This window comes from Lissotriton vulgaris, chromosome 2_1, assembly GCF_964263255.1.
Source record: "Lissotriton vulgaris chromosome 2_1, aLisVul1.2, whole genome shotgun sequence".
Taxonomy (NCBI): Eukaryota; Metazoa; Chordata; class Amphibia; order Caudata; family Salamandridae; genus Lissotriton; species Lissotriton vulgaris.
The window spans coordinates 1,024,829,497-1,024,851,788 of NC_141687.1; the positions used below are offsets into that span (position 1 = coordinate 1,024,829,497).

The 22,292-nt window shown below is 46.8% G+C and overlaps 1 protein-coding gene across 1 annotated transcript in view; it reads left to right on the forward strand.

The window, feature by feature from the left end:
* PLA2R1 (phospholipase A2 receptor 1) overlaps nt 1-22,292 on the forward strand; it is a 1,083,903-nt gene that overhangs the window by 809,694 nt on the left and 251,917 nt on the right. Inside the window, exon 14 of the mRNA XM_086956636.1 lies at nt 1,512-1,669. Coding sequence (XP_086812762.1) covers nt 1,512-1,669 — 158 coding nt within the window. The remainder of the gene's footprint in view (nt 1-1,511; nt 1,670-22,292) is intronic.

Below are 22,292 nucleotides of genomic sequence, written 5' to 3' on the forward strand. Positions count from 1 at the left end.
GAAAATAATGATCTGCTTCATTCTTGTCAGTCCGGTTTTAGGACTGGATATTCCACAGAAACTGCCCTTCTTGGGGTCACAGAAAAGATCAGGGAGCTAATGGATGATGGCCAAACGGTCGCATTGGTTCTGCTAGACCTTAGTGCGGCGTTTGACACCATCTCTCACTCCAGACTGCTTGTCAGGCTGGAGGAGAATGGTGTCGGTGGCAAGGCACTGAATTGGATCAGGTCTTACCTATCCCTTCGCACCTTTCAGATCTCCTCTTCCTTGGCATGTTCTGATGTGCTCTACTCCTCCCACGGTGTGCCACAGGGCTCAATCTTGAGTCCTCTATTTTTCAACTTGTACCTCCGCCCACTTGCTGACCTTGCAGAGAGTTATGGTCTTGCTTTAATGACCTATGCGGACGGCTCGCAAATCCTTTTCTCACTTTCCAAATCTGATCCGTCTGCCCCATCTGCACTCAAAACAGGCCTTCACGAAGTTTTTAACTGGATGTCGGATAACCAATTAAAACTTAATGGGGAGAAAACGGAGATCCTCCTCTTAGGGAAAAGCAAGGATCTCTGGAGTGATCCCCATCGGCCGACGTCGTTGGGTAGGCTCCCGCTACCAGCCACCCAGGTTAGAAACCTTGGGGTTATCATAGATGATGGACTATCTATGACGCAGCAAGCCAACAAAGTGGCAGGCATGTGCTTCACTATTCTTAGATGGCTACGCAAAAATGTCTGGATGTTACCGCCTATTACCCAGAAGACCGTAGTCAATGCCTTAGTTACATCTCGGCTTGACTACGGGAACATCCTCTACCTGGGCTCCAACAAAGCAGTGATAAGACGCCTGCTGCTTGTGCAAAACTCTGCTGCTAGACTGCTATGCAGAATCCCTAGATCTGCTAGGATCACAAAACATCTTAGGGATCTGCACTGGCTAAGGGTGGAAAATCGAATTCGATTCAAAGCCCTGAACTATCTGTTTAAATTCAAAGCTGGCACTGCCCCCAGGTACTTACAAGATCTTGCCAAGCCCTATTTCGCTAACCGCAACCTTCGCTCTTGTACAGCAGCGAATTTTGCTGTTCCCAGGTACAAACTGGCCAGAATGGGTGGGAGATCCTTTTCCTACCTAGGGCCCACCCTCTGGAACACACTCCCCCCCCCCACATACGCAAAGAAGAAAATCATCTGAGATTTAGAAAAACTGTTAAAACTTGGCTGTTTGACAAATAGTTGGCTGCTGACTGTCTCCTCTCCTGTTGTGTTTTGGACTCTGTTATCTTGGCGCCGGGAAACCCTTTGTGGGTAGCTGCGTGCCTTATAAGTGCTATTAAAAAGTGCTATTTAAAATTGAGTGGGTTCCTTTGATGTCTGATATATAACTCACTGAAAAAATGACCACACAGAGAGACCCCAAGATTGCCTGTTAATCTTTAGGAACAACTTAATTATGTAAAACTCAGATGATCAGGCCACAAGGATTTACATACTGTTTATTCTGTGTTGTAGAGTTACCATGGATGTTCTTTCGAGGAGCTAATTACTTCTTTTATGGTGATGCGTCAAACTTTGAGTCCTTTAAATTTGCTTGTGGATGGCTTGGTGGCAGTCTTTTAACAATACATTCACCCGCTGAGCAGGAGTTCATTGCTGCTAAACTAAAAAAGGTGAGGAGATATATATTTTTGTGCCAACATCAATATTATGTTTTTCTTATCATAATGATATAATTATTGTTAGACCTGTCTTTTTGCTGCTGACCTCCCGTTTTTGACTATATGCTGCATTTTGTTTTTGCTGGTTTTGGAACTCTGGGCACTTTACCACTGATGACCAGTGCTAAATGTGCAAGTGTTCCCTGTGTAAATTGTATTTGTGATTGGTTTGTCCATGACTGGCAGATTTGATTTACTAGTAAGCCCCTAGTAAAGTGCAACAGTTGAGACCAGGACCTGTAAATCAAATGCTACTTATGGGCCTGCCATTGAAAAAATGGGGTATGACCCAGAAAAGTCAAAGGACCTGGGTATCAATTGGTATAGTAAAACAAAGTGGTCCTAGACATCTTTTGTCAAAACATTAGATATAACATTTCTCGATTTTTTAATCTTGTATAGGACTTAATCCTGTAAAATAAAGAGAGAGAGAGAACAACAAACAGCCAAATGCGTGTTCAATATTAATATTGGTGGTACCCAAAGAAATATTTCTCAACACGATTGTTATCCGGGGCCGGGCCACATAAATTAGCAGTTTATTTACAATTTATATACAATGTGAAACACAAAGAAGTTAGGGGTTGCTGCCAGGTGCAGTAGAGAGTGCGAAAGTAGGTGCTCGAGTGTAGAGAAGAAAAGAAAATGAAAGAAAAATTAATTAATAAAATCGGCAATCAAATAATTTCACAAAAGCTAAGGTTCTGTTCTCTTAGCAAGAAACGGGAAACCCGCCCCACAGGCCTTTTTCAAAGGAATTACTGTAGTTTTTTTAAAAGACGGGGTTGGGGGAAGAACAGGGGTGCTGGCCCCAAAGGGGTGGAGGGAGATCGTCAACGTTTCGACCCAGCATGGCAGAAAGATCGATGTAGCGCCTGCTTTGCAGCTGAAGAATCAATGCTGTACTTGCTTTGCGGCTAAAAAACCACCGTAGCACAAGTCTGGAGCACTGTGTCAATGACGTCCTTGGCACCCGCTCCGACTCCAATGCAGCACCCGCATCACGGTTGGTGTATCAAAGTAGCACCTGCTTTGCGGCTGCAAAATCAAAAGCAGCACCTGCTTCGTCATCACCGCATCGAAGCAGAGCGTCTGGATTTTCAACGCATCGTCCCTCGATGCTGACTCTTCATCAACACTGGGCCGAAGTAACGAACCGAAGCACGTGTCTGAAATTCGACACATCACATCACCTCCCCTTCAAGTAATGAACCGAAACATCACCTCCTCTGTTAGCAGTAAGGAACCAACACGTCATCTCTCCTGTGGAGTAAGGAACTGACACATCACTTTGTTTTCCGTGCATCACCTACCCTGCGCCTGTTTCATCTTTGATTTTTTGACACATCTATTGTACTTTGTGCTAAAAAGAACGCATCCAATGAGTTCTATGGACTTATTTAACCTATTAAAAATTATATCTTGACTTCTGTATGTTGGAGTTTTGTCACTTTGATCTTGTTTTATTCAGATAAATATTTGCTATATTTCTAAACTGGTGTGGATTTCTTTTGTAATTTTTTCACTGTATTACTGTGTGTGTTTGAGTACAAATGCTTTACACTTTGCCTCTGAGATAAGTCTGACTGCTCGTGCCAAGGTACGAAGGGGTGAGCAAGGGTTATCTTAGGTGTGTGACCCCCTTACACTGACTAGAGTGAGGGTCCCTACTTGGAGAGGATGCAAACCACTGCCAACTAAAGACCTAATTTCTAACAAATATATTGACTGAGTGTATTGTTAAAGACTTGCTGTTTTTATGTTAGGTGGTAGGGTGTGAGCAGTTTTAAAGTCTGCTACCTACCGATAAACTAGGCGAAGGTTATTTTTGAGGCAGGGCTTGGCCAAAGAGAAGAAAGGTAGTCATGTTTTTAACCACCATGGTTTAATTCTTTTTGCTCGTTTGTTAGCTTTACTAGTTATTCTTGAAGGCACTTACCAGGGACTGGATGATCACTGGCCTTGAATAACATCTTGCACCACCAGTGTCTCAGTGATGAAGACTAAAACCCTGGGGATGCTGGCTCACTGTGCTTCCATATCATGATACGGAGTCCAATCGGTCGTGATTGCTCAATGGTTACTGGCTTAGACACTGGATGCTTCCCTCACCTTGTACTCTTCACTGCGGATGCTGGAAAGGTCACACACTGCTAAGGTGCCTTCACCCTCCAATGTGAACACCGAAGCTGTGCTAGGTATCAATGATATCTATAGCTGGGGTAGTCTCAACATGTAGCAGACACCTAGGGGCTCACTCAGAGCCCTATGACTACTTGAGCCCACCACTAGGCTCCCCACCTGCAGTGAGGATGGCCCCACCACAAATCTAATTCAAGAGAACATATGGCAACCAATGGTAGAGATTGCCTTATTTCCAACAGGTAACTTGAAAAGGGTTGTGATGTGAGAAAAAGTTCCATTACTAGTGGATATCCTGGTAGGAGTGAGTGAAACCTAATTTTTGAAGCTGCAATGCTTACAGTGCGCTCGTCTTACTTCCACCCCTTGGCTTCTAAGCTTTACCACTGTTCCTTCCCAGAGGATACCCGCTGTGAGATGCTGTTCAATTTGCCGTTGTGTGCAGTGAATCTCGGTGACAAAATAAATACAATGTTGAATAGCGGTCACCAACCATTTCTGTAGTGAGAGCTACTTCTGTTCAGTAAAAATCAATGTGAGCTACTAAACGCAGCAACTCACACAGTGTTACCAGACACCCCCCACTAGGCCCAGCTTCATTGACTCGAAAGTTAATGTCCATAGAGCCAGATACTATCGTCTGAACAAAATACTTTGACTGGGACGCTATGATAGGGCTGCCATGTGTATCAGTGAGAGCGTGGTATTTGGGGATGTATGAACATGTGTGTGAATGAATGGGATAAGTTTATGGCTGACTGTGAGCCTTTGCTGTATGTTGTTGTGGGACAGGACATACCTTTTTTCCATATGTGGCACCGTTACATGTGTAAAACCATTTTTTTAAATAGGAGAAATTTAAAGTGCAGAAATTGCCATGCAAAAATATTCATAACATGGAACATTTTTCTACACTTTAAATTTCGCCAACTTAAATAATGGCTGTATTTTCCAGTTGTAAATATGGCACAGTGTCTACCAACCACTAGGAGCAAGATGCCTGCTGTGTGTAATGGCTATTCCATTGAACCTTTCATTTAAAGTTCTCCCATTTCCAAGTGTCACATTTACAAACACTAGGCATCTTGCTCTCAGTGACCTGTAGACACGGTGCCATATATATATAACAAGAAATATAGCTATTTGTTAAAATGTGAGGATCTTAAAGTGAAGAAATATGCTTCATAAAACATTAGGACATAATTGGCTTAAGTGGAGAAAATCTTTAAGACCTAGAGCACCATTACAATGGCCATAACGGAAAATGGGACCAACCACCAGAGGTGCGGCGGTACCACAAGGCAAATTAGGATGCACCCGCCACACTGGCAGGCGCATTCTTTCATTTAACATTGCAACGGGCGGTGCTGTAAACAGCACCCGTCGCAATGTTAAAGGTGTATGTTGTGCATTGCAATGCACAATGTAACAGGCACCGCGCGGTGCCTGCCACCTTGTGTATGGCAATTAAGGTGGGTACCTCAGGTACCCCACAGTGCAGCCACCCCCTCCCCACCCCCCGGGGGCTCCCAACGAGTGTCAATTTCCGTATGCTTTTCCATGGCGGAGTCTCCGTCATGGAATGGCATGCCCACCGCACACCTCATAATATGGAAGGCGGTGCCTGCAAGGCACCGCCACCATATTGTGGGTCTTTTCGGTCTTTCCGTCTGCCCCAGTACCCACATCCATATTAGCTCTGACCTTTCTGTTTGCCGAGTGACCGCACCTGAAGCTCGTCAGCTCGCCGGGCGGGAGTCAGAGAGTCTGAGAGTCAGACGCAGAGGCTAGCTGTGTTGTGCCTTGCTGGAGCCGCCAGTGATCGAAAACTTCAGACGGTCAAGGTGGCCAAGGCTGCAAGTAAGCCGCTGGAGCCGCCGAGAAACTAGAACACGGCGGGAGCCGCCATTTCTGCCGTTGCCTAGACCCCCGGAGTGGTCGTTGCCACAGCGATCGCGGCAGGAGCCGCATATCCAAGTCATCGAAGCGGCCTTCAATGCAGCCGTTGCCGCCGTGGAATGCCTGTGGAGCCGCTGTAAGATCGTGCTAAAATCAAACACGGCAGGAGCCACCCGCATTAATCATCATTAGCGGCCGCTTGCGGAATAAACGCTGCAGGAGCCTCTGAAATCAAACGCGGCAGGAGCCGCAGTAAAATCGCTGTAAAACCAAACGCGGCAGGAGCCGCTTAATAAAAAAAAATCAAAGCACCAAAGTGGCAGGAGTCACTGACACCACACATCAAAGCGGCTGTAGCTTTTTGGACCTTCTCATGTTTCGAGTCTGCAAGCAAGTGAGGCTGTGACCCAGTCCGGCCCTTACACGCAGCAGAGCAGCAGAGTGAGAGGCTCACGGCAGAGCGGAGCAGAGTGAGCGCTGAGCAAGGCTGACGGCGGACGGCTGCTACTGAGAGCGGTAAGGTGGATAGGAGCCGGCGTCAGTGGAGGCATGGGAGGACCCGGAGCTAGATAACCACCGGGGACCGGTTTGCACTGCTGGCTGTACCCCCTGCACCCCTAGCCGGCCGGCCCGCTTGCCCGTCCGCCCATTGTCTGCCGCAGCTACTGCCAAAACCTCGGCTCCAGTCTATGCCAGTTTCTGCCCAAGATAACTTCAAACAGGGCAGGAGAAGTCGGGAGAAAATGGGAGCCAGCAGAAGCCGCATGAGAAGCGGTAGTAGAGGCAGCAGAGGCGGTAGCTGTAGCGGGGGCAGAGGCAGCAGAGGCGTCGTAGTGCGAATTATAGGCACCGGGACCGACATCCCTACTGCTCCTGCTCCCGCTTCTCAATCTTCTTAATCTTCTTAATCTTCTTAATCTTCTTAATCTACAAACCAGACTCGCAGTAAGGATGAACATAAGCTCCAGAGAATTGAAAGGCCTGCCCACGGCCACCAGCAAGTGGCAGGATCCGTATTCATTAATCAAGAGAAAAGAGATTAAAATAAATAAATAAATAAATAAATACATCCCCCATTCCACCTTTACGGCCAGATTCTTAAGCAGGACCAAAAGGAACGCAAGGACCCGACTCTGGAAATGAGATTAGGGAAAATGCGTCAACCGGTGGAAAGCAAAAAAACTAAAAAAAAATCGAGGAAGCCAACCGTGGATGCTAAATCGCCATTGGAAACAGGGATCCGGTCAAATTCTAGGGAGAGGTTGGTCTCAGCACCAACCCCCGAACCAACATCGGACACCAGACGGAAAACCGGTCTTTTAAAATTCTTCTACTTAAAGGATCCCAAATGCGGCGATTTACGCACCAACAGCCGAGGCTTGCAAATTGCCAAGTCCCATTGCGCCACTGAATGCACTTTCCCCACGGGCCAAAAGCCCGCGGAATATGAACAGCGACCAACTAGGGGTCTCTACCCCTCCACCGCGTCTGGGTCCCTCACCTCAGGGAAAATTGGCGTTAGTGACCGCCCAAGTGCACCACCTCCCTCAGCCATAAAAGAAAACATGGGAGGTGGAGTTGTAAAGGACATCATAGACAATCCCCTCGCAAAGGATAACCGTTTGATCCCGAGTAAAAGTACTACAACCTTGGAGTTAGTTGAAGCAAATGACTACACAAAGGCAATCAAGGGCTCCAAGGAGGGAGTCTCAAGACATAGTAACTTGTCTAACTCATCTTGTCAAGAAGGGGACCCATGGCTAAAACCACTTTTTTCTATCAAACGATTCCCAACTCGAGGAACTTACTGAGAGAATAACTAAGTATATAGATTCCCAAGGGAGAGCCCCAAGAAAAGAACATGGTTTCAATGATCGCCATTCGAGTCCTGGCATGGTGGTTTCAACCCCTCGGTGCCCCGTGGCAAAAAGAGACCAACAAAAAATATCCATAAATGATAGCATCATTATGTCAATAAACCAACTTCATCCTAACAATTCGGCGCCGATCACAATTTCATCGGGGTGCACTTTGGACTCAGTACTCAAGGATTCGAGCAAACTCCAAAAAGATCAGCCATCGACGTTATGGACTCAATCCGTGTTAAGCACCCTAGATCAAGCAATAAGTGTGCTGAATTACCAGTCAAACAAAATGGAGGTTCAGATAGACCTTGTTACTTTAGTGGCTGGCCACATTTCCGGTATAAATACAAAATTGGACTCCCTATCATCGCTCTTAACAAATCGGGGGAAATCAGAGGCTTACACTAGCTTCAGTAAACAACAGTGTAACTGTGGATGCGGAAGTATAATTGAAAACTTAGCAAGCCTCCCGGCAATCCTGATGGATATTTTAGGAAGGCAAACCAACAACGCAGCCACATTCAGGCGAAAGAAATCGAACCTAACCTGGATACATAGCAAATAGAAAGAGAAAGCACACAAATGGTCCCACAAGAAGTAAACCAATAACGGATCAAGAACAAATCTCAAAGGAAGTTGGTTTAGAAAGATCAGCCTTAGATACGGAAGAAACTCAGCTCACCCAAAAATCCGTTATTGAGGACACGCCTACAAAGAGGCAAAGGAAAAGGGCCAGGAAGGCCAGGCTAAAGTACAAAAAACAACCAAATACAGATCTTGGCAACATTTTTCCCATATTTAAAATGAATATTCCACAAGAAAACAAATCTAAATCACCGAATAGGTCACCAGAGGGAGAGTAGAAATTCACTGATTCATCAGACAAGACAATTCTACCAAACTCGTCTAGGGAAGGAGGCTCCAGTTTAGGAGCTATAAACATCCCCACTCAACTACACAGAAACACAAGTCCATCCCAAACCACAGGTCACAACTATCAAAGGGATACAAGATCGGACCTGCAAACAAAAGCGCAAGAACTGCGACAAGAAAAAACGAAGCACACACAGGTGGCTGGTTACGGCGGCTGCGAGCAAACGGAACCTACACTAGCCCCGGCAAAAAAAAGTACGGGTACAAACAGTACACCCAAAGAGAAAACCAACCAGGGCACAAAAGTTAGTAGCACGCAGCCCACATCCACAACATTTGGAAAAAACCCAAACGAAATCCATGAAGAAATAGCAGTACCAGAAACCAAAACCGTACCAACCCCCATGTGAGTCACAGTTTTTGAAAAATAACGTAAATGTTTGCTAATGCAAAGGGAATAAATCACTGTTCCAACAAAGTTAATCAAACAGGACCAACACAGAAAATAATAAATACAATTGAGGAAGTACAGGAAGAGCAAGTACAACAAGTGACCTATACAACGCGCGATAGCATTCAATTCCACAACTCGTTACCTTCCAAAGCAGACTTAACACAAAAGGAGTTCGTCCATCATCCAGAGCCTTCTGAGCTAAAATTAACTTTTATCCCCGAATATCCAACAAAGGGAACGCAGGACATTCTCGACCGAGGTAACCTGCTAAAATTGACGAAACAGCAGCTCTAAAAGAGATAACTTCCCAGGACCTTTTTTCCTTCGAATTTCAACCAAACGGAAACAATGCGGACATCGAGGAAACCGTCACAACTTGGGCCTCAAAGGACCTGGTAGAAAAGATATATTCTGCAAGACCCCAGTTTGAACCATGGGGCATTTCCATTAAATGACACAAGTGCCCAAGGTATCCCTGTCCTTTACAAAACAGTACATGTTACCAAAAAAATGGAAACGGAAATCGAGGATGTCAAACCACCTGTCTGCGAGGCACTCGGGCTTCCTCGCCAGCAGCATCAACTGTAAGGAATAGGGCCCACCGTCATATAACCCGCAAACAACTGGTCATCATGACGTGCATAGAATGGATTGGTCTTGGATACCCATGGTACTGAGTAACAAACCTACCTAACCCAGACCCAAATTTCTTCAGGGCAATGTATAACAGGAAGCACCCTCAGAATTTAAAAAAGCCTCCAAATGTTTCGTTTTGCTCATGAAACGTGCATGGCTTCCAAGAAATGGCGCACGACCACGAAACACAAGTTTTCTTACAACAAGACGTAATCTTGATTCAGGAGTCATGGAAATTAAAACCCACCTCAATCCCAGGATTCAAAGAACACCACATATTTGCAGAAAGTTTTTCAACTTTTGGGCATTCCCGCGGTGGATTATCAACCTAAGTAGCTCAAAAATATAATTGGGTATCAGAAGATCTGGACGTGGGTTTCAATTGGGCTCAAGTGATCAGAATCACCGAAACCCCGCTACCCGGGACTCAACAGTGGCAACTTTTAATAATCAATGTCTATATCCATCCTGACAGGAAATCACAAAAAGAAAAATACGCAAGCCTATTATCATTGATCAAAGTAATGCAAAGAACCTACTCGCAATGTCCACTGTTCATCTCCGGGGACTTCAACTACGATCTTATTGGAAAAAACATGGCGAAGGTGAAGACGACATCAAATAGTGGTGGAAAAAAGTTAGCGTCTAGCTTAAAAGAATTAGGACTGTCACTTTTGAATGGCAACACAAAGGGGGACAGGCCGGCAGGCGTTACATACCTGAGCATCAGGGCCCATTCAACAATCGACTACACTATTGTAAGTGATGAGCTAATTCCCCGCATTGACTCATTTCAAATTGAACATCATGTAGAAAGTGATCACTTCCCCCAAACAAAAAGTCTGAATATCGCGCCCACTACGGTGCCAAGAATGGCCCCTCTCCTACACCACGCGTCAAAGTTTAATCTAAAAAAATTAAAATGTCGCGGAGAAGGGTTGGGCAAAATTGAGGAGACTGTTAAAGCTCATATGGCCAACCTAGGGACCCAAAAAGAGGAGTAACATGTACCCAACTGGGAGCAAATGATTCTGGACCTATTGCAAAAGTTTCCAGCAAGGCCAGGGAATCAGAGCAACATTAACATCAAGAAGGAGCCTTGGTTCAACATGGACCTAAGATCAAAAAAAAAGAAAGGTCGCCAAGGAGGTCTGAGCACTTGCTAGCCAAAAAAAATCGGGGTCAGTGATAAACAAATCCAACCTGAAGGAAGCCAGGAGCATCTATAGGAAATCACTGAGGGTCGCGAAGTCCTCGTACAAAGAAACAATCTTAAACAAACTTCTAATTGCGGGAAAACACCCTAATAGTCGAGACTTCTGGGGAATCATAAATGGCCTAAACAAAGGGGCAAAACTCCAACTGGAAGCAGGGTCGGAGCAGAAACTTGGACCCTCCATGTGCAAACCTTATACTGTGATACAGACCCAGGCCCCGCTAACGGTTTAGGGAGATACAGGTAAATGAGGAGAAAATAAACAGAGTTAAGAGTAAGGAAAATAAAGAACCCGAGAGTGAGGAAGATCTAAAGGGGCCCACTGAACTGGTCGATTTAACAACCAAAAACGAACTGAGAATGATTATATCAAGATTGAAGTCAGAAGGAGCAGCAGGCCCGAACGGGCTGCCAATCGCGATTTTTTTTTTTTTTTTAAAACCTTTATTTTGTAAAGGAAGATACAGTTACAGACCTACAACCACGGAGGCTGGTTAGTTAAACAAATCAATATCAACATCAGAATACACAGCTCTTCAGCCGACAACCCGGGGGTCCGGCAGCGAGATCTCATGATCCTGTAAAAGCATGTGGTATAAATAGGATTAGTGAAAGGTTTCACGTTTTATACTTTATAAATAAAACCAACAAACAAAACACAAAGAAGGTCGAGGCATTACTGTGCAGTAGATCGGTTGTCCCTTATGGCAGTGGGAGACGGGTAGAAAATGTGCAACAATATGAAGGAGGAGAAATACTGGAGAGGGGAAGGGGGGCCCAGGGGCAAAACAATACAACACAGTCAGCAAAAGCTAAGAATCGGGAACGCACAGTCAAGGGAGGAGAAGCGGATCGGGAACGTCGGTGAATGGGGGCGTGCAAATCTCTCCACGGTATGAATTCCATTGATCCCAAACCCTACCCCATTTCTTAGGTCTGCCACGGGAGACATACTCAGTTTTTTCCCTAAACATGGACCAGTCCATGTTTTCTTTCCATGCTAGGAGTGACGGTGGCCTTTGAGAACCCCACAGTCGGGCTATATCTCGCTTAGCAACCATAGTACCTAATGTAATACATTGAGTTTGAGCAACATTGCAGTCGTTCGGCTCCCAAACATTCAATAAGCAGCGTCTGGCCTCAGGCAACAACACAACACCCATCAACTCACCCAGAACCACATGCACTCGGTGCCAGAACACCGCCACTTCCGGACATTCCCAGAGGATATGTAAAAATTTAGCCAACATACCACATCCACGCCTACACAACCCATCCACAGAGTAACCCATATGCATCAGCCGTGGACCCGTGACATATACCCGGTGTAATATCTTAAGTTGCACCAGCCTGAGACATGCCGGAATTGCGACCTCTTTGGGGGAGGATATCGCCTCCTGCCAGTCTTCATCATCCTATTCCAGCCCGTCACTGATCCAAGCATTCCGCAATTGTAAAAGGAGGTCCGATCGATCGTTGATCAGTTTCTTATAAATAAGAGATATGGTGCTGTCGGGGACGTACCCGTCAAGCACTCTATCCTCAAGAGGAGAGGACTCTGGGATCGTAGTACCAGCCGGGAAAACCGAGTTAAGCGCATGACTGATTTGCAGGTAACGATAATGTTCCCTGCCTCTCAGTTTATACTCCCGCTAAAGTTCCTCGAAGGTCTTGACTCTGCCCTTAACCCAAAGGTCGCCCACTTTGCTAATGCCAATGAGGTCCCATCTGCCGAAACCCTTCGACGTCCACAGGCCACCCAGTGCCTCCGCGGCGTACAAAGGGGTCGATTTAGTCAGTTTATCTGTCCAACCCGTAGCAGCAGTCGCACTTCCCCAGATTCGTACCGCAACCGCAGTAGGGCCGGTTAGGTGCTTCCGATCGGCTCTAGAATAGAGCGCTCTATTGTAGTCGCCCCCGGGCAGTTGCCATCTGTCCATCTCGAATGCTGGGTTCGGGACAGGGCCGTACATAGCGTGGTTCACAGCACTCAACTGGGATGCCCAGTAGTAGCGCTTGATGTCAGGTAACGCGATACACCCGTCGTACCAGGGCAGAGTCAGTTTTGCCAATGCGATACGCGGTCGCCCGCCCCACATCAACTTCCTCTGCAAGCCCTCGATCTCACGAAAATAGCTAGCAGGTACCAAATCAAATGTATTTTGAATGGCATACAGGAAGCGGGGGAGAGACATCATTTTAAACAGGGCCGCCCTTCCCAAAGGGGAGAGTGGCAAGCCACACCACGCCGCAACGTCCGACCGAAGCCGGGAGAGCGGGGGCAGCAAATTCCGCTCATAGCGGGCTTTGGGATCCAGTGAGATGTAGATCCCCAAGTATTTAAAGCCGACTCTAGAGACCGGCATCGGGCAAATGCGGGGAAGAGGGGGCACATCGTCCGTGAGAGGATAAATACAGGACTTGGCCCAGTTAATGACCAAACCGGAGTTCCTCCCAAAGGAACTTAGCACATCAAACAGGACACCCAATGACTTACGGGGAGAGGTAAGATACAGCAATATATCGTCGGCATAGAGCGATATCCGGTCCTCGAAGTCGGGTGACCAACGGATGCCCTTAAGCGAAGGTTCCCAGCGGAGCCACGCGGCCAGGGGCTCAAGGGCAAGCGCAAAGAGGAGCGGCGACAAGGGGCAACCCTGTCTCGTACCGCGTCTGAGGGTGAAGGGTTCCGAAGCCCTGCCATTAACCACCACCTGCGCCAGTGGCTGCTCATACAGAAGCTTGATCCACCCAATGAATTTAGGGCCGAAACCAAACTTAGCAAGGGCTGCCCATAAATATGGCCACTCCACCGTATCGAAGGCCATCGAGGCATCAAGTGAAACCAAGATGGCCGGCTCCTTAAGAGACCCCGCCCTTGCCAAGACGCCATGGAGGCGTCGAAGATTGAGCGCGGTATTACGATGGGGTATAAATCCAGACTGGTCAGGATGGATCAAGTCAGCAATCACCGTAAGCAGCCGATTTGCCAAAAGTTTTGCGAGAATTTTGGGTTCAACATTCAAAAGCGAAATCGGCCGATACGATGAGCAATGATCACGGGGCTTGCCATCTTTATGAATGACCACAATGGATGCCAATCTCTGATCCCGAGGAAGAGATCCGAGATCTCGCGATGACAGGAACATCCGACGAAGATACGGCGCCATTTTGTTGGGGCATAGTTTGTACAATTCCACTGGTATGCCATTCGGGCCTGAGGCCTTCCCGGAGCGAAGTGAACCGATAGCGAGCGCTACTTCATCGGTGGAAAAATCCGCCTCCATAAGCTCCTTGTCCGAATCCGACAGGCTAGGCAAGGCGATATCTCGAAGTAATAAATGTGAGTCCTCTTCCGGCCTCTCAGAGACCGGCGCATAAACCGCCTGAAAGTGCTGGGCAAAGACCTGGACTATATCAATCGGGTCCATGACACGTGTACTATCCATCCTTTCAACAACAGGCACCACCCGATTCAATCTATCCCTTTTGTCCAACCAGGCAATCAACTTTCCCGCCTTATCCCCAACATCATACAAACGCCCCTGTTGCTCACGGTGCATCGCCTGAGCCGCGTCAGTGACCAGCGCCTTGTACTCAGACTGTTTCAGGGCCAAAGAGTGCAGCACCTCAGGGGTGACTCCGGACTCCATCTGCCTCTCCAACTCAGTGATTTCATTCTCCAGTCCACCACCGCAGCATTCTTACGCTTCCTTTCGCTGGCAATGAGGGACAGGGTTTGACCGCGAATCACTGGTTTATATGCCTCCCACAATGTAACAGAGGGAGGATACCGATCCCTCATTCACAGCGAAATAGTAGTCCATACACTTCACTACCTCCGACCTAATCTTAGGGTTACGAAGGTGCCAGGGGTTGATCGGAGCGATCCGGCCCTCGGCACCCAACTGTATGTCAACTGTGAGCCAAAGCGGAAAGTGGTCAGAGATCCCCCTGGCCAAATGTCTGATTTCTCTCACAGAGACCATCTGCACCGCTGGTACAAGAATATAATCCAATCTCGAGAGACTCCCGTGGGCTCCCGAGTAGAAAGTATACTGGAGCTGTCCAGGGTGCAGTTGCCTCCAACAATCAACTAGACCAAACGTGTCCAGGAGACTCCTGAGCCAAAGCTGTGCCGCGGGCAGAGTTCTGGGGGGGCTACGATCTTCATCCCCACTGACTACAGAATTAAAGTCGCCACCCACTACCAGTATGCAGTTAGGAAACCCCAGGATCACATTACCCAAATCCGCAAATGTAGTGGTTTGCAGGCCAGGGGGAACATACACAGACAAAATGGAGATCGTCTTTCCCTCCCACCGACCCGTTACAGCCGCATAGCGGCCCCTGTCATCCAACACTACGTCATCTATCTCCAGGGGAGGGAGGTTCTAACCAGGACCCCCACCCCTCTCAATCCAGAGGTAAATCCAGAGTGAGCCACCAGGCGGTAGCCCCGTCTGCTCAGCGCGTGGCATGTATTACCAACCAAATGCGTCTCCTGGAGTAAGATCACATCTGGGGCACATCGTTTCAAGTATTGCAAAACGATTCGCCATTTTATCCTATCACCAAGACCGTTAACGTTCCAACTCAGCACCCTAAGCTCCTCACCCCCCATCCCGGCATTGGGCATTCCGCCCCCCTCGCCCCGGAACAAGCACACAGGATAAAAGCCAAAACATAGCGCAGCCTCAAGCGAAACAAAAAGGAAAAGACCCCCCCACCACCCCCAAAGAACCCCGAAAAACACCACCCCCACCCTGCACCCCTGCGTTAGACCAAAAAGCCACCCCAACTTGCAGTGTGCCTGTCGCCCCATTAAACTAACCAACAAGAAGAGAGAAAAAGTCCCCAGAGGAGGAAGAAGAGGCCCGATTCCCCCCACCCCCGGGTATCAACATTGTAAAGCAAATCAATCACAGAGCCCCTGTTATAAGTCCAAGGAAATCGGCTCGCCGATGCAGACTCACTACTCCTGTTCAGCCAGGCCCCCTTCGGCACCTCTCGAACTCCCGCTGCTGGTGCGATTTGATGGCAATGTGTCCAACCAGTCACTGACCACTTCGGGACGATCAAAGGAAAACGCTCGCTCCTCATATTCGATCCTCAGGCGGGCCGGAAAAAGCATGGCATACTTCAGTCCCATATCCCTGAGTCGTCTCTTCACCCCAGTGAATCCCATGCGTTGTTTCTGCACCGCCTGCGTAAAGTCTGGATAGAAACTAATGGAGGCATTGTCAAACTTAGTGGGACCTGTAGTACGTGAGGCTTGCAGGATAGCGTCCCGGTCACGAAAATTAAAAATTCTAGCGATGATAGGCCACCGGGGACTCTATGAGCTCACTCCACTGTAAAAAAGTTACTGAGACCCTTAGGCATAAGATGTTTCAGGACCAGATCCTCCACCAGAAGGTCCGTAGATACATCCGCAGAGGTCTCCGGAACCCCCACAATGCGGACGTTATTACGCCTGGCCCGGCTCTCAAAATCCTCCAGCCGGCGGGCAAACAGGTCGTTGGAGGTCCGGAGGGTGCGAACCTCAGCCTGAAGGTCCGAGACATCAGTAGTAATATCCAGGGACTTGACCCGCTCATTTGTTTTACCCAGGTCCGCCCTAATAAGATTGACCTTGATCGCCACTGTGTCGATCTTCGCAGCAAGGGTTTCATATTGTTGGCCCATAGTCGTGCGAACACTGGTGATGCCGCCCATGATGTCCTTCAATGTCGGCTCCTCCGTTATAGAAGGACCATCTCCGGTCCCCTCAAGAGCTTTGCTCGCTCCGCCTGGGGACCCTTTTGGGCGAGTGTAGTGCTCTATGGTCTGGGTTTGAAGAACTCCCCCACGATGAGTGCCCTTGGTGTTCCGTTTCTCGGTATCCGCTTTGCCCGCCATGTTGAGCAATGAACTGCGACGGAACCTGTGGGATCTGTTCAAAATGGTCCCGCTCTCGGTGGACCTCAAGGGCAAGAGGGCTAAGATCCAAAGCAAATGTAGGACCTGCCGCAGGAACAGGACAGTTGTGTAGAGCGGCCGTAGGTCGCCATCAACAATGACCAAAAGCGAAACCGAAAGTACCACAGGGACCGTGGGCGTGTCACACTAGCCGTTGTTGTTCAATTGCCACCTGGGTGCCTCGGGGACTCAAGTCCGGGGTTGGTCTAAGATGTAGGCCGCAAACTTCAGGGTGCAGTAAGTCCGGTTCTCGGCGGCCAAATTGATTTTTGAAAAAAGTTCTCCGAATCAGCAGGGCATCAGCAATAAGTACCCGTCATTCAAATCAGGATTTGTGGCAGGATAGGTGCGGGAGGCGAAGAGGGTCTCGGGAGCCCTTTGCTCACGCGTCCATCTTGGAACCGCGCAAAGCTCCTCCCTCCCAAACGCGATTTTTAAGCACGATCCGGACTTGTGGTCGGAGATCCTAACGCCTCTATTTAACCACATATATAAACAAGTAGAGCTCCCTGCCTCCTGGAAAGGTAATGTTATTCACCCGATATTCAAGCACGGAGACCATCGCAATCCCGCAAACTATAGGCTGATATCCTTAATAGACGTGGAGGCCAAGCTCGACGCCTCTTGTATTCTACTTGAGCTACAAGCTTGGATAGGAGTCTCAAAGATAATTCCCAAGTTTCAAACAGGATTTAGGCAAGGAATGGGAACGATAACAAACTTAACCTGTCTGTCACTCCTAATGGATATAGCGGTAGCCAAGGGGGCCCGGCTGTATGCCTATTTTATCGATATACAGTCTGCTTTTGACCGGGTGAACAGAGAACGCTTGTGGGGAAAATTAAAGAGCTGGGGCTTGCCATACCAACTTTTAAAAGCTATAAAGGTCCTACATCAGAATACTTGGGCAAGAGTGAAACTGGGTAACAGAGGCAGCCCAACCACGAGTATCCCAACGCACCAAGGCCTAAAACAAGGTTGCGTATTAGCCCCTACTCTTTTTAACCTTTTCCTCTCCGACCTCACAAGCATGCTGGAATCGGCTGAAAGTCACCCACCATCACTGGTCAACAACCCAATACACTTTTCACAATATGCAGACGACATAGTATTGCTGAGCAAAACACAAATCGGCCTACAAAGAGCAATAAACAAATTAACATCTTACTTGGAACGGGAAAGGCTGGAACTAAACAAAGAAAAAACAAAAGTGGTCCGTCTTGTAGATCCACAAAAGCTAAAGTGCAAATGGATGGCGAATGGGGCAATGGTGGAAGAACAAGGGTCATACAAGTACCTGGGAATAACAATATCAAAAGGAGCGAAACACAAGGAGCATAAAGCAGCAACACAAGCAAAAGCCCAATCTTTAATCTTTGCGTACCGTTCATTAAAAGCAAAAATGGACTGCCCTAATTATAAGCACCTATTAAAAGTTATGGCAGCCCAAATTATGCCCACCTTATCCTAGGGTCTAGTTACTTGGTGTGGCAAGGAGGCCGATCTATTAAATGACCTGCAGATCAAAATCTACAAAGCCGTCTTCAATCTCCCAAAATCCGCCTCAGTATCACAAGTCAGGCTTGAATTTGGACTGCAAAATCAGAAATTCCGGAGCATAAGCGGCTTCGTGAAACTGTGTCATAAACTTCGATCTGCAGACCCAGATACAATGGTCTGGCTGAGCTGGGAAGAAATAAAAAAACGGGCGGACATCAAAACCCAGAAAACACCGGGGGAAAGTATCTGAAAATCTGCTTGAAAGAGCTGGAGCTGGAATTAGCCTGGAAATCCGGGACAGATAAAGCAGGCCTAAGCAGATTAGCCAACGCGGCAGCAAAAAGGAAATCCTTTCTGGAGGATAAACACACACTTGCAAAACGTCGGCATGGTTGGACCATCATTAACTCCTTCACAACATCAAAACCTCTTGCATACCTTTCATTCCACTTTAGCGGTTACCTAAAAAAAGCATTTATAGATTATCGGATGGGTATGCACGTCTCGCTCTGTGGGTATAAAACTGAAAACCTAGCCCATCTTCTCAGTGTATGTCCGGCACTCACGGCACAGTGGCGACGCTATTTAAAACCCATTTTTAACAAGCTAAACATCCGTTCCTGCAGACACGGCGTCACAAGCTGGCTGGGAGGTTCCTCCATAATCCTGGCGTGCCGTGGAGTTAAATTCCTGGCAGAAGCGAGAAAATCCTTAGGACAATTTGAGCAGGGGGAATACTGAGGTGGTGGGCCACCAGGGCCACCCTAATTTCAGGGACACACACGGAGATCATAAACAGAGACCCTGAGTCGGACGGAGCAGTGCCTGATGAAGTTTTTACAAACCGTATTGTCCTCTATTTTTTAGATGTTGAGAAGCAATAAGTATTTATTATTAACTTTTGCATTGTTATTTTATCTTGTGAATCTTGTAATAATTTTAATTAATTATGCAATAAATCTTTTTTTTTTTTTGGCGGGGGCTAATTGGCAGTCGGGTGGAGAGTTATGGCATGGCGATCAACATGGCATCATAATGACCCCCTTAATGTTTCATAAAAATACTTTTCTTTACTTTAAATTTCTATCATTTAAAAAAAAAATGACTGTATTTTTCTGTTGTAAATATGGCATATATCAACTGCCTACTGGGAGCAAGAGGACTAATATGTGACTAATAGGACTCAATGAGACACACCTGAATCCTTATACTAGGCTTTAATTCTCTTTGTGACAATGCCACTGGGGAAATACCGTTTCCTCTTTTTCACCCATTTTGATCACTGACCAGCTCATCTAACCCTGTTTACCATGTCACCATTTAAAGCTATCCAAGGATCTCCTTCTGCTCCTTTTTGGCCCTTTGTTCACTCATCCTTCATCTGGTCTGAGGCTGTGTCAACCAAACCTGGGCCCCTTCGTCGCTAGTCACCTTGACCATTGCCATCATTCACTGTGACCTTATATGCTTCACATTTCTAGTTTAACCTGTTCAGGACATACCGCTACTGCAAGCTTTGCAGAAGCAATATATTATTTTCCTACACCTGTCTGTGACCACCTGGTGTCCCCTGAGACTGATGCTGCCAGTTTACCTTTATTATGTGCTCAGATGCCCCACATATGTCTCAATGAAGGTCTGTGAGGCTGATACTATTCTCAGAGGAATGTGCATAGAAATCTACTTGAGCGGCAGAAAATGACTGCTTGCACTGTGCAAGATACAGTTTTCACTGATTGCACAGTGCGGACAAGCATCCAGCACTGTGCAATCAGTGCGAACAGCATTTTGCACAGTGCACTACGCAGTTCGTGTAGCTACACATAGCTCACGTAGTGCGAAGTGCACTTCACGTAGCTCTGCGTAGCGCTACATCGCAAACTACGCCCAGGGTTACTCTAGAATTCCAGAGGGCACATTGGATAGATCCCCGTCTTGCAGAGAAGAAACCCAGACTGCATACTATCATATCCTGCTTCCTACGTTATTAGCAAGTTTGACAAGTAAAGATGGGTAGCAGAAAACACAGTCGCTACAGACATATACATGCTTCTATTAACTGATTTATCGCATGAAAATAACTTTAAAAGGATACAATTCCTGCCCCCTAGCCACTTTTTCTCAAGTGGGTCACCTGGTTTTGTGTGTTGAAGTCTGCTACAATGCTCCTATAGCTGATAAGTCTAAAGATTTCTTTGAACCAGCAGATGGAGAGTTACTCCTTAAGTCTACGACAACTCAAAACCTTACTCTACATATATTGCAAAGAACAACACCACCTTCAACAGAAGACTAAGCTTGCTTCTTGCTGGCTACCAAGAAATGTTGATGGGCCAATAGAAGTACACCAGAAGAAGTCTCTTTTTCCAAATAGAAATAAATCCTGATCTCTTGTGAAATACTTGGTTGACAGTGCATAGTGGTAGCGCCCTTCTTACACATCATTACTAGTAGCATACTCTTCAACCAAGCACAATAGGTCCTAATTCCCAAATCTGTATCTGACTGTCTCACTTCAGGGGTCTAGAGCCACCCCTATTCTCTTCGTGATGACTATCTAATTCCCTTGCCCTAACACTGCCTCAATGCCCTCTAATCACTGGTGGTATGTTTTGGGTTTTTTACCATGATGTCCTGTGCCATTCTAGACACTCTTACATTTACATCAACAAGATCCTTTGGCTCGCCATTTTGCATTTTGCTCTAAGCCTTTAAGCCATGCACTTGAGGAGTACATTTACTATGGTTGTCCTTTTCTCTCCCTATTTTTCCCCAGACCCTCAAGCTGAAACAACCACTGTGAGATATTGTCAGAATAACAACTAAGCAAGGGAGCAGAAGGTGATTTTGTATGCCGATAACATCTTACTGACACTTGGGTTCTTGCTCTTCTTCCCAATATCTCATAACCTTGTCAGGCTACAAAATCAGAAAGACCACGTTCTCCACTGGGTCATCAATAGGAGAATATCTACTCAGGTAGAAACTGAAATACCCAGGAACTCTGATAAGCAAGGACCTGCTCCTGGACTACAAGCCTTCTACGATGCTCAAAGTTCATCCTCTCTTTATGGAGGCCTCTGTTGGGTGTGAAAACAACAACTGCACCCAGATTCAACTTCCTCTTTGGATTTCAGGACGTCAATGCAAACTTGACACCTGTATACTCTAAAACAATAGTTCTTGTTTAAAAGCCTCAAATGCCTCCAACAGTGGACCCCTCCCCCCCCCCCTATGGCTCTACCTGTAATCTGCACTGCAAAAATCCTTTATTACTTACCAAATTGAGTTTAGAAGGAAGAAACATAAAAAAGATGGTCAAGCATTGGTCCCACCCTCTGGAACAAACTGGATATGTACCTGAGAACATACACTAGTCACTACCTTTTAAGAAAAGACCTGAACCTGGTCAGGCAAACCTTAAAGAAGTAGCATGACAATGTAGGATTACCCTTCCTATCCAGAAGAATCAGAGTTACATTCAGCCTATCATCCAACTTGTTGCAACTTGAAAAACTCTGTCTCAAATGGACTCCATGACCAGGAGTAAGCATAGTAAATCACAGATGGAGAAACCCCAGAGGCTACTCCCAACATACTTCTTCATGACAAGCCTTTGTTGGGATCGATGGCCATAGACTTTTCCTGTGCTTGTCATTTTGTCTGACCAGCCTACTGAAGTAGAGGCAAGGAATCATGCTGTGCTGTGCAGAACACCTGCATAAGTAAAGTGAATAACACTGGGATATTTCATTGTTTATGAATATCCTAGGAGCTCACAGGGTTCTCAACATCACCGTTGAGTTATCAAACTGAAAAAAAATGTTTTTGCTGTTGCTTTCTAAGCTAGTGTAAAACTGCTACGTGCCTAGTTACTCCACTTTGCCAGTCAAAGGCTTGAATATGATCGTGCAGAAAGAGCTCAAATTTACTTTTTCCAGTACCAATTCAACCTGTGACTTATACGAGTGGGATCCAACTATGCACCAAATTCTTCTTCTAGGCAACAGATCTCTGCCACCATTTTTT